The following is a 12,391-nucleotide window of genomic DNA, read 5'->3' on the forward strand; positions in this document are numbered from 1 at the left end:
TGCTTCCCAACCTGCCCTTTTTGCCCAACCCCCTGGACTAAGTTTCTTTGACCTTTTCTCTCAACTCCTCTGCTTTTTCTCTGCCCTCCCCTGTCTTCACTTCAAGGTGAAGTCTAGGTAGTTAAGCTATTCTGTCGACTTGAATTGAAATATTGGACAAAATCTGTTTTAAGTGGCTTTTAAATAAAAGCTAATGCAGGCATTCTGGGACAGCTACCCATATGAATACAGTAAGCTTAAGACTATTCAAATTAAAAATTCTATCTTGTTCCTTCTATTAGAAAGTTTAAAGGCTATAATCCACTTTGTGAGGCATGGTGTGCTGGATAGCTTTAGTGTCAACTTGATACACCTGGGTTTAGGGAGCCTCAATTGGAGAATTTCCTCTATTGGATTCGTCTGTGGCCATATCTGAGGGGCATCTTCTTGATGAGTGATGTGGGTGGTGCCACCCCTGGGCAGGTGGGCCTGTGTTGCATAAGAAAGCAGGCTGAGCAGGGGCCAGGGAGCTCCAGCTCCTGCCTCCAGGTTCCTGCCCTGAGTTCCTACCTTGGGCTCCCTGATGAACTGCAACCTGGGAGATGTAAGACAAATAAACCCTTTCCTCCCCAAGTTGGTATTGGTCAGAGTATTTTGTCACAGCAATGAAGAACAAAGTAGAACACATGGTGTCATTAGATTACATTTTATTAGACATTCTTTACAAATTTAAAATACTGCTATTTTTACATGCACAGAAGAAAACCAGTTTGGCTAATTATATTTCAGCATTCATTTAAACCAACCACAAAATAGAGACACTTTTCTGTGTCATTCATCAACATACTCGATATGTATATATCTAAAGTGCATTATGTTACAAAAAATTGAGAGATTCAGCAGCACTGAGATACATTTACAAAATAAATACATCAGTTGACAAAATAAATTATGGTAAAAGTGATAATAATTGGATTAACCTTGGCTAAAAAGAAAAAAAAATATATTCACAATGATCAACGTGAAGTTTCATGGGGAGACAGTTTATCCCAATGCATTTACAGTATGTACAGGCAATAAATATTTCTAATACTTTCCATATGTTTACTATTACAAAATCTGTAATATGTCCTTGGAAGGTCTCTGCTGGAAATTTCAATGCGTCCTGTGAAGACAAGGAGGGAAAGAAGAGGAAATGACAGGTTAATTTCCTTTACAAATGGGATGATGTACAATCGAGGATGTGAATTAAAAGACAGCTTCACAATGGAGAGACGCACAGGGGTTTCTTGCAAAGTAAGGCTGGCTTGAGGCATGCCATCAGCACACCTTGTTTAGAAGTTTGTTTCCCAGCGTACCTGACTGCGGTGATCCAAAGTATCTACTCATTTAAGTATAATTCTGCTCATTTAGCCAATGGGCTGTGCTGAGGGCAGTGAGAATGTGAGGCTCTGGGTAATCAGCGGACGAATGTGCACGTGAACAGAACATGTGTTGATGTGACAAGACCTGCTGTTCCCTCAGCCGTCTGTACAGACTTATAACGAAGCACATACTGGATTTTAGTTTTCGAAGGCAAAACTAAGAATAATTTCTTTCTCACTCTTCTTGTAGGTTTGAATGGATTTTGCAAAAGACTTAGAAAAGCATATTTTATGTTATGTTAGTTTAGTTTGGAGAAAGGCTCTCACTGTGTAACCTGGGCTGGTCTCAAACTCACAACCCTCCTGCTTTAGCCTGGGGTTACAGGTGTGTGCCACCTTACTCTTCAGAAAAAAAAATCTATTTAAAATGGCAGACTACCTATAAATAAATTGAATTAAAAGTAGAAAACTGTAGTGCTTCCCATGGCTCTCTCTGCTTTAGTCAGAGTAAGTTAATTCTGAGGATCGACACGTTTTCTCACTAGAGTGGAAACCCTGATAGTAGTACGTTAAGGGTGGGGGTAGTGGAGCTTTTGCTCCCTGTTTTCTCTCTGTGGAGTCTTGTTCAGTGAATACACATTGATGTCCAAGGAAACAGCTTAGAGCAGGGATCGATGGTGTCACTGAATGAACAGGCAAATCTGTGGGCAGAGCTTCACCCGGCAGACAGACGTGTGGGTGTGAGACAGTCAACATTCTTGACTGTTTTGGAGTTTTACATGCAGCTTAAAGAAAGAAAAATTAAACTGAGCATTTAGAGTGTTTACTTTAAGACTTAATTTAAGACTAAGGAATTGGCCTCTTCAGCAGTACTTTGGGTGGAATATTAAAAGTTTCCAGTTGCAAAGAAAAAGAGAGTTTAAGATTAGTGTTTGAACTGGACGGATCTCATCGATAAAGGAAAAAGCAAGAGAAAAAGACTTCAAAACTCAGTAATCTGTGTCCTGTCCAATTTCAAAACATGTCCATTCTAAGTGGCACTTAATGACCTGGGTTTAAGAGTATCAAAAGGAGGAATTAATAGTATTTTGAACAGTTATTTTCTCAAGAAGAAAGAAAATAATAAATGAAGAGCTAAGGCAAAGATATTTGAATTTTTTTCACCCTGTCTAGACAGTTTGCTTGCTATATTTCTTTCTGAATTCTCCTTTAGCAAAGGTACATGTGGGAAAAGCCAAGTCAGATATATCACATGTCAGTATAAAAGGTGTGTGATCTGTTATATGTGTGTATGACGGGGCTTGGAGTTCTAGATCTTTTGACTACTGAAAAGCTTTTGTATTTTTCAAACTCAGTATTTGCCAAGTCAAAATATATGGTTTCCAGTAAGTAAGTCTCATAGGAAACATCAAAAAGTTTAAATCTAATCTCTACAGTTTAAAGTAATATATTTCCCCCGAACAGTTCGTATGAGAGGAAACAGGAAAAATTTCCCTAGTAGTTTCTCTTAAGAAACGATATACCAGTCCATACTAAGCTCATGCCTACCACCGCCTCAGACCTCTGAAATCACTGTATCGCAGTGGCCGGAAGAATGTTCTGTCTCATCCATCACTTCTAAAACTTGAAAGCCATTGTTGGGAAAAGATTTTACTGAATTCCACAGTTCTGCAAGTCCCTGTACAATCTGATCATACACCCTCCTCTCCCCCTTCTCTGCATGTCTATGGGGTTAATTATTCAGTAAGATAATTAGTAAAAGCAGGCCTTGGCCATAGTCTTTACATTAGTTATAAATGTATATACACTATGGTCAGATCTTAAAATACACTGACCATGCCTGTGAGTTGGGGCCATTAGCTATTTGCAGAATGGACCATTCTCTGTGCTGTAGAGAGTTCTTTAGTTTATGGTCCATTGAGTAAGAAGTTGTATAATGTAACCAATGTAACTGCTGTTTTCTTTACTGCTTCATAATGGATTTGTCAACTTAACTCAGAGGAAGGTGAAGAATGAATGGGTTCAGATTCCCCCTTGAACTCTGCAGTCCTGTCTGTACCCGAGTCAAAAGACTGGAGCAGTCACAGGGGACTTTAAACCATGAGATCATGAGTTGCATGTGGCGTGTTCTGCTCGCCTCTCTCTCTCAAACCCCACAGAAGTTCCGTACTGGAAAGTAAAAAAACAGAACAGAAGGTCCTGTCAATAGGTGCTCACAGATGATGAGGGAGCACTGATGTAGCACAGCCCACGCTGCAGGAAATGGGGTGATGAACCCAGTTCTGGGGGCAGTGTTACCCCATCCAAGAACTAACCTGGGACCTTCAGTTGTGGAGTGTTTTGGTTTTCGACATGTCTTATAAAATGAAATTCATATCTGCCTCCTTTTCTGCCTCACAGAAATCCACCTGTTTCTCTCTCTCTCTCTCTCTCTCTCTCTCTCTCTATATCTCTCTCCCAGGTCTAAAGATTTCCAAAACAAGATGTCGCAATCTGTCATTTATGACAGATGTTTAACCCACGCAACATCATCTAATTGTTACCCAACCCTGTAAGCTTGGTCCTCCTTCACAGAAGACAAAAGTGAGTCTCAGATCAAGTCATTTATTTGCCAAGCTTGTGTACTCTAGTGAGTGAGGCCCGAAACTACCCTTGAGTTGTTCATAAAGATTTCCAAAACAAGATGTCGCAATCTGTCATTTATGACAGATGTTTAACCCACGCAACATCATCTAATTGTTACCCAACCCTGTAAGCTTGGTCCTCCTTCACAGAAGACAAAAGTGAGTCTCAGATCAAGTCATTTATTTGCCAAGCTTGTGTACTCTAGTGAGTGAGGCCCGAAACTACCCTTGAGTTGTTCAGCTCTCTAAGCTGTGACTGTCGTTCACTAGATCTACGAGCAAAGCGTAAGCCAGCCGCATAGTGTGGTCCCCTGTTCCTTACTGTGTTGGGGGGCGGGGAGAAGAAATGGTGAAATGGTGTCAACTTGCTAATGGAGAAATACAGGAGAAAGGCTTAAATCCTTTCCAAGCCAATACTTAAAATTTCAGAAAGCATTTTGTTTTCATGAGCTGGTAGAAACCAGAGTTAAATTTAATTGAAAATTAAATTCAAAGCATGTGTTTAAAAAATAATTTAATTTCTTTAAATTGAAATAAATCTGAAATGTAATTAAATGCATTTAATTAAATAATGTGTGAATGGCTCAGAATTGCTTATGGTGAGACACTGCTCTACCATGTTGGTAGATGATATCAAGGCCTTTAAAATTCTTCCCTTGAAGTGAAGGAAAGAAACGTTAAGAAATAAAAAACGATCAGGAAAGCTTTTCCAAGTTGTTAAAATGGGGAATAAATGTAATTTCCCAGCCATCGATGAACAGGATCAGCTTCAGAGGCGGGAATAGAAATGGAAACACTACCCCTGTTGGTGGTAAATGCTTGTAACCTTAGCATTTAGGAGACTGGGGCAGGAACATTGCTTTGAGTTCACGGTCTGCCTGAGCTGCATGCAGAGAGTTCCAGATCAGCCTGGGCTACAGGGTGAGACCCTGCCTTAAGAAACAAAAGAAAGAAGGGAGGAAGGGAAGGAAGGAGGGAGGGGGGAGGAAGGAGGGAAGGGAGGGAAGGAAGGAAATGAAATCAAAGTGTTGAGCAGTCATAAAGAACTGTGTCCAGTGTGGCCTACACCAGGTTAAAATGCTGGTACAGAGGGGGGCCGGTTCTAGGTCTGTTGGACCAGGGATGGGAGGCGGGGGTCAGGCCGGGCACACACTGACCTTGTGCCGGGCTGTAGTGCAGTCCCCGCGTCGAGGGGCAGGTGGCCCTCCTGCAGCCCACTGCAGGCCGGATCCAGCCGGGCCGCCCTGGCTCTCCGCCTCTTTTTCTCTTGCTCCTTACGTTTCCCGGGCTTGCTCTTCTTCCTCTTCCCGGGCGTCTTCGCGGGCTGCTCTTTGTACACCTCCACCTTGTTGGTTTCCTGAGTTAGGTATCTGCCCTCGTCGTCCGACCCGAACCGCACGGGGTGGTTCTTGGTGTTGGGAGCAGGCTTGGAGTTGGGGGACACTTCCGAGGTAGCTCTGATTTCCGCCGTGTGGATCTCTGCGATCAGGTGGTGCAGGAAGAAACGGCGGCGCAGGTCCTGGATGGACTTGCCCTTGTCGTGCAGGAGCTGGTGCTCGGACACCGCCCGCTTGCTGGTGCGGGATAAGAGTGGACAGGGGCTCAGACCCCAGCGCGCCTTGCGTGGGCCCTCCCTGCAGAAGGTGTCTGGGGGAGCTCCTGGCCTCTAGAACGGGGAAGGGAGGTGGGAAGGGGAGAGCTGGCAGCCAGGACCTGGTCCCCAGGCCTCGCCAGAGAGGGAACCAGAGCATTCTTGGGGGTCATCTGTATAAAAGGGTCAAATTCAGCTCCCTTCTCAATTGAAAAGTCTATAATTCAGTTATGCTAGAAATGGACTGGGGAGGTTGGGGGTGTGACTCAGTTCTAGAGTGCTTGCTTACTATGTGCAAGCCCTGGGTTCCCTCTCTAGCACTGGAGAAAATAAAGTGTTCTGGGTTATAGCTGCAGAAAAATCAAACTAAGAAACAGACTTAAACCACTGAGCTTCTCTTCATGCTCTCAAGAGGTCCATTGGGGGAGAGAAACCCAAAAGTCCTGCCCCCAGCTTTTTGTGATAGAAATGCAAGTAAAGTTGCTGTCAGTGAGTACACTCCATGCCTGTCCATACGGGAACATAACAGACACACACAGAGGGACACACACACACACACACACACACACACACACACACACACCCTGCACGTACATATACCACTGTTGCCCAGCAAGAAAATAATACAAATCTCAAGTGTGAGGATTCCAGATGAGAAAGGGCGAGCTGTCCAGGCCACCGTAGGACCCAAGTGGACACCCTGGACCTGTGTTTGAAGATCAAGGGAGGAGGATAGGGAGGGGAGAGAAAAGAGAAGTTTTTCCCTAGCACACTAGTCGGTCGTCTGTTTGTGAACGTGATCATCCTATTTCTTTGGTGCTTCAGTTTTTTTTCTTTTTAATATAAAATCTCCCGGGGTCTGGTTGTTGCTGGTGCATGCCTGTAATTCAGTACTTGAGAGCCTCGGGCAGGTGGATTGCCTTGAGTGTGAGGCCAGCCTGGTCTAACAGTGAAACTCCGTCTCAAAGAGGCAAACAAATAACCAGCAAGCAGACGCCTCAGGACTTAATGAGAAGTCCACCTTCCTACTTGCTTTTTTCCCTCTTAAAGTACTTCTAAGGAGTAAGCATGAAGTGCCTTTTCTGTTTGTTAAATAATGAAAATGAAAACAGAGCGAAAGAAAGCAACTAGTTTCTCTCTGTTGGACTCACCCCTCCCCCAATCCCTCTGTGAGCATCGTTAATTGTATTTAAGGAAGACACACATTACCTGTCAGATCAGGTTGCTTCAACTTACATTTAAACTATGTCACTATGTAGCCCAGGATGCCCTATAACGCTCTGTGGGCCTAAAATTCCCTCCACAGCCTCCTGAGTGCTGGGATCATAGGTTTGCGTCACCATCCACAGCTTTCACTAAGTTTTACCAAACTCTAATTTCTACCTGTGGAATTGGCAATTGGTTTATCTTCAGAAATCTGACAGTATTTCTCAGAGCTCTTTCCGAGGCATTCTTACTTCCCTCAGACAAGGGTATCTGGGGGCCTTTTGTCTTTGTAGTAGAGCTTTGCCAACTCTGCAGAGAAACAGGAGAATAATAAACAGATTCATGACCCTCATTTTAATGATGAGAAAGCTGGGGTACAGAGTTAAGATTTTCCCTAGTCCACACAATGAAAGCTTGCAAAGCTGGGGCTCCGAAACCTGATTGCTCTGATTCTGAAAGTCAGCACTCCCTGTGCACACCCTCAGCCCTTTCTCCTGTTCAACCAGAGCTGAAGCGGGGCCCGAAGTGCAGGGCACAGCAGAGGGCAGACACACAGAAAATGATTCTATTCCTTAAAGACCACATCCCCTGAAAACCCATTCTCATCACCAAAATAGGGTACTAGGCTTCACAGAACTTGGTTTATCATGGGGCTGGGGCAGGGGTCAGGGAAGGACTGAGAGAGGGCTAGCTGCCGTTGCTCTGGCCCCTGTGGTCAGAATGTCAGCTTCCTTCTAGTATTTTAGTTTGGGGACTGACTTTAAGCCATATAACTTGTTCAAAAAAAAAAAAAAAGACATGACTTCATGGAAAGGAATTTAACAGGAGCCTGGTTTAAATGAGGCTTGAAGGAGGTACTCTTGCTTTCTGAAGGTGCCACATGTGAATAGATTAAAATTCGCTTATCCTGGTAACAGTCCTCTGGAAACTTTTAATAGTCTACAAATTTGAGGTTTGGGTACAATGTATTTATATCCTCTAATAACATTTTAGAAGAATAGGACTGATCTAATGGTATATATTTCATAAGCATTATAGTTTAATAAGCATCTTTTACCAAAACATCATATTCAAAAGACAATTTTAAGTAGAGATAATTAATAGCGCCGAGAACTTCTATTCTTCCACAGTCCCTGGCTGATGTCTTTCTCATCTGTGTAGAGCCATTACACAGCCCATTCTAGCCAGACTCAGAGCCAAAGCTGTTAGTGGTTGGTCTATTTGAATCAAGTCACCCTTGCTCTGCCCCCATGACTGGCATGGTTGCCTGTCATCTTGGCTAGCCTGTCAACTGTGAGTCACAGTGCCTTCCCAACCTAAGAGCTGCACTTTCCCGGGACGACTCTCATGGGAAAAGCAATGACCATCTAACCTTGTGTTTTATAAAACGACACCAGCATGGCCTAGCTCTACTCAGCTTGGAACATCTCTTGTGGGGTACAAGCTCTCCATCTTCCTTTGAGAGGACATTGTTGGTACAGTAGAAAACATATTTTAATTTAATTTTTTAAAAACAGAGTCTCATGTAGTCTAGTCTGGCCTCAAAATTTTCGATGTAGCTGAGAAAGACTTTGAATTCCCAATCCTGCCTCTGCCTCTCAAGAGATACAAGATGCACCACCACGCCCAGTTCGTCCAGTGCTGGGGATCAAACCCAGGACTTCGTGCATGCTAGGCAAGCATTCTACCACCTGAGCCACATCCCCAGTCTAGAAAACACAAATTTTCTAAAATGCTAAATTTGACATGCTGTTAGACAAACTACCTAATGTCTTAAAGTTGTCTGCCCTTAAAACAGTATGGAGGACAGATCTCTGGGAAATTGAATTTGAGGGGCAGAAGCACAATGGCGTTTCCACCAACAGTGAAAAAGGTCCGTAAACAATCTATTTGTAAAATAAGGTATAAGCTGACACCGGCAACTGGCATGAATGGACCTTGGTCAGAATCAAGTCGAATTAAGGGAGTTTTCAATTTAGATAACTCAGAAATACTTTAGCTATAAACATGCCCCAGTAACTGCTGTTCAGTATGTCTGTGGACAGTGCAAAACACCTGTGGTTAAGGTGGATCTTACTACATAACTAAGAGCCAGCATGAATAAACAGGTACATTATGCCTTATCATTGTTGATTATTGAAAAAAAAAAGGCAAAAATAGCAAATGCTTAACAGAGATGACTCTGATCTCAGTCAGAACATAGCTACTCTGCTTGAAAGAAAAGTCACTCTTGGGAGTTCTCGGGGAAGGAGATGAAATTTCTAAGGAGCTATCAAGGAACAGGGGAGTGAACAGTAATGGAAATTCCTCTCCCAGCAGCATGAGTGTGCTGATGTGAGGCTCTGGGGACCAACTTGGAGTTTGAGAAAAGCTCTGTGGTACACGGAGGAGACAGGGTTAGGGTGTTAGAGTTGGCATGACTCATCAGAGCTCCCTCCCAACCCCCATGACTCAGTAGGAAGCTATGCTTTTCATTATGTAGAAGAGACCTAGTCTGGCTCCCAAGCAAGGCAGCCAGTGATGCCTCAGGCTCTCCATCTACTGGGGTTCCCTTGCTATGGTAAACACAGAGGGGCTGCTGGCTACACCACGTCCATCTACACAGCAGCATCCGTTCACCCTAACTTTCCAGTCACCAGTTTGGTCATGCACCAGCCTCATTAGTAAAATATTTTTTAGACTAACAGGTCCAAAAGATTTTTTACTGGTCATTAGGAAGTGCAGTTACAGTGTAGTGTCCCTAAAATGGGATTAATATGGTTTGGTGATACATTAAACTTTCTTTCAGGGAGCTAGCCTGATGTTTCAGGGAGCTAGCTAGATGAGTGTTTTGTCTGGTACACAGAATTTACTGTTACTTGGCAGAACTAATGACTTGGTTTTTTTTCAACTCCATTTGGCTGTGAGGATTTGATGAAATATCTTCATCTACCAATGATTTCAGCTCCCATGAAAACCCGTGGTTGTAATGTGATGAGCTATTAGCTATTACCTATGAGAGTGTCTTGTGGTAGTTTTATAACCATCTGCTGAGTGTGAGTGTTTAACTACAATATTAAATTTCACCCACAAACAGAACTAGCACAGAGTCCGGGCTGCCAAATGGTTTCTGATGTGTGTTTTGCAAGGTGCATCGAACGAAGAGTTAAAAATAGCTATTGGGACAATGTACCACTATTTTTATGCTGTAATTGTGGATTTAATCATGGTTCATTTACTGTTTCTCAAGCAACTTTAAAGAAAAAATTGGCTCTGTTCCAAGACAGAAATTCTTAGCCAAATAAATACAGTATGTAAGTGTGCTTTTTTTTTTTGAAAAAAATCCAGTCTTCATCCGTATTTATATTTAGATGTTAAGTAATTGAATTTCACACAAGTCTCAAAATGAGCAAAAAGTCTGAAGACAATTTTCAGAAACACACCAGCAGAGCACTCACCCCAGGACACAATGTGGCTTTATCTGTAGTACAATGTTCTATACAACTTGCCTTAGGAGATCAGTAATAGATTTTCATTTCTCTGCCAAGATCCAGACATGTCTAAAGTAATTTCATTTAAAGATTTTCTGCTGTACTAATAATAATAGACCAAAACCACCCATAAAACAGTTGCCTTTTTATACACCCCGGGAATTCATAAGGAAGCACCAGGAACCTGACTATACACATTAGGTAGATAATTGCTATTTTTATTGTAAGGGGTAAAAGTCCACCTTAGTCCCTTCTCCAGAGTCAACTCCTCTGGTTCTTAACTTTTATGGTTTTCCCATCCTGAACACCGAGTCTGCCTTTAGAGAGCACCCAGAGATGGGATTACATGCATTGATGAACTGCTAGGTCCAACAGATTATCAAGACAGTGGCCAAGCCGCACTCAAGGACGCATAGCTCCTCAGCCACACATCCCAGTCATTTTTTGCCATTGTACTTACATGCATGATTATCTCAAAGTCAGAAGTAGCCTTAAAAAAATCACCCACAGAAGATGCCAAAATACAAGCTTTCAGTCCACAATGCAAATATTTGTCCCCAGATTAAAGAACCATTAGCAATAATTCCAGGAAAAAGAGTTTGCTTTTTCCTTCCACATCTAGAGTTCGTTTTCGGAAGCAAACACGCTAGCCTTCCTGAACGGCGATCAATACTCAAGTTGGATGCATAGTATTGAAAAGTTGTTACTATTACATTATATAATATGCCTTCGTTATGTAATACGGTCCTCTTTTACATGCTTAAAATTATGTTATTCATAGTAAAATTAGTTGTAAAGTTTTCCCTTTCCACAAACACACACACCGCCACCCACACAGCACACACGTTCACTCTCACAAAACATCTCCGGATCCCTCAGCTTCCCTCCCAGTTTCAAAACCTTCCCGGTCTGGTCAGCAAAGAAACCTGCAGTCAGATCATGCCCTGGAGGAAATTCTGAGAAAAACTCCCTCTTATGGAAAACTAGCGCATCAAACGCGTCTTTTGCCTGTCCCTTCTTGGGGGTCCCCCCAGTTCTCAGCTGGCTCTCGGGGCTCTGCCACAGGCTAGCAGGTACCCGGGAGAGTGACCCCAGTGTCTAACCCGAGCCCTGGGCAGCGCCCCAGCACGGCAGCCTCCGGAGCTGGCCTTCCCCACCCTGCGCCCTGGGCAGCACCCAGCACTTACAGCCGGCGGCCGAGCCCCTCCACGGAGCGCCCGCAGGACGGCACGGAGTAGCTGAGCAGGAACACCGCGACGCTCCACTGCTGAACCAGCCTGCGCAGCATCATGCCTCCGGGACCTGCAAGAGTGGATGGAGACCCGGGGTCAGCCCGGGCTCTCCACCTCCCGGAGACCTAGGGTCAGCCAGTGCTCTCCATCTCCCCCGCACTGCCCGGCTCCCCCCTTCTAGAAGCCCGCGGGTCCCCAGCAGCCTCTTCCAAGTCCAGGACATCTTCCAAGTTGCAAAGAGGAAAAGAAAAAGAAAGCAAAAAGAAGTTTCTGTGGAGCCTCCGAGCACTTACTGATGAGGGAACCAGCGGGTCTAACTGCGCCTCTCCCAAACCACAGAGCCAAAGAGGGACCCAGAGGGGGAAGGACGCAGAGCGCGTCCTCGGCAGAAAAAAGCCCAAGCCAGAGGGTTTTACAGATGCATCGGGGGTGCGTCGCGGGTGGACGCGTCTCCCACAGCAGTGTCTGGAGGATCTGGCCGGCGGGTGTCTGGGGTTGGTGGCGCAGGGCGAACCCCTTGCTTAGACCAGCCAGTTCCTGCAGGAGTCAGCTGCCTTGCGCCCTGGGGCTCTGGGTCCACAGCCACTTGCCGGAGAGCGCGTGTATATATACATAGCTGTCCGTCTACCTCCTCCGGTGGGCTGGATGCTTCCGGAAAGTTGACTCCACACGCCCTAGAACAAGTTGCAGGCGCGCGTGGCGACGACGGCAGGGCCAGGTGGCCGAGGGCGGGTTCCGGCGGGCGCGGGGCGGAGCGGCCCGGTTCACGGGCGGGGAGGCATGCGGGGCGGCGCAGGTTGGAGCGTAGCAGAGCCCAGCCCGGGAAGGTTCACACGCTCCGGGGCCAACCTGCGCCCGAGTGAGCGAGTCGCAAAGAGGTGGCGCCCGAGGCACGCGCGCGGGGCGAGCGAGGGCGCGGGCCGGC

At 45.0% G+C, this 12,391-nt stretch overlaps 1 protein-coding gene across 2 annotated transcripts; it reads right to left on the reverse strand.

Annotated features, from left to right (window-relative positions):
* Positions 1–679: 679 nt before the first annotated feature.
* Pthlh (parathyroid hormone like hormone) lies at positions 680–12,341 on the reverse strand. Of its 2 annotated transcripts, none has more exons than XM_008846903.3 (4): positions 11,760–12,339; positions 11,422–11,536; positions 5,125–5,541; positions 680–1,144 (listed from the first exon to the last, which is right to left on the reverse strand). In XM_008846903.3, exons 2-4 carry the CDS (start codon positions 11,523–11,525, stop codon positions 1,135–1,137), a joined length of 531 nt encoding a protein of 176 aa, XP_008845125.1. In that variant the 5' UTR covers positions 11,526–11,536; positions 11,760–12,339; the 3' UTR covers positions 680–1,134. The 2 variants fall into 2 exon arrangements, with proteins under 2 accessions (XP_008845125.1, XP_029426176.1); XM_029570316.1 differs by lacking the exon at positions 680–1,144 and adding an exon at positions 1,154–3,512 and having other exon boundaries at positions 11,760–12,341.
* Positions 12,342–12,391: the final 50 nt, after the last annotated feature.

This window comes from Nannospalax galili, unplaced genomic scaffold, assembly GCF_000622305.1.
Source record: "Nannospalax galili isolate Female #2095 unplaced genomic scaffold, S.galili_v1.0 scaffold763, whole genome shotgun sequence".
Lineage (NCBI taxonomy): Eukaryota > Metazoa > Chordata > Mammalia > Rodentia > Spalacidae > Nannospalax > Nannospalax galili.

Excerpts from the sequence above, each read along its gene's own strand:
- Pthlh (XM_029570316.1), bottom strand. The coding sequence starts at position 11,525 with ATGATGCTGCGCAGGCTGGTTCAGCAGTGGAGCGTCGCGGTGTTCCTG. Across the intron at positions 5,542-11,421 it reads GAGGGGCTCGGCCGCCGGCT|CAAGCGGGCGGTGTCCGAGC; the intron begins GTAAGTGCTGGG and ends ATCCCGCACCAG. Across the intron at positions 3,513-5,124 it reads GCACTACAGCCCGGCACAAG|TACGGAACTTCTGTGGGGTT; the intron begins GTCAGTGTGTGC and ends TTTACTTTCCAG.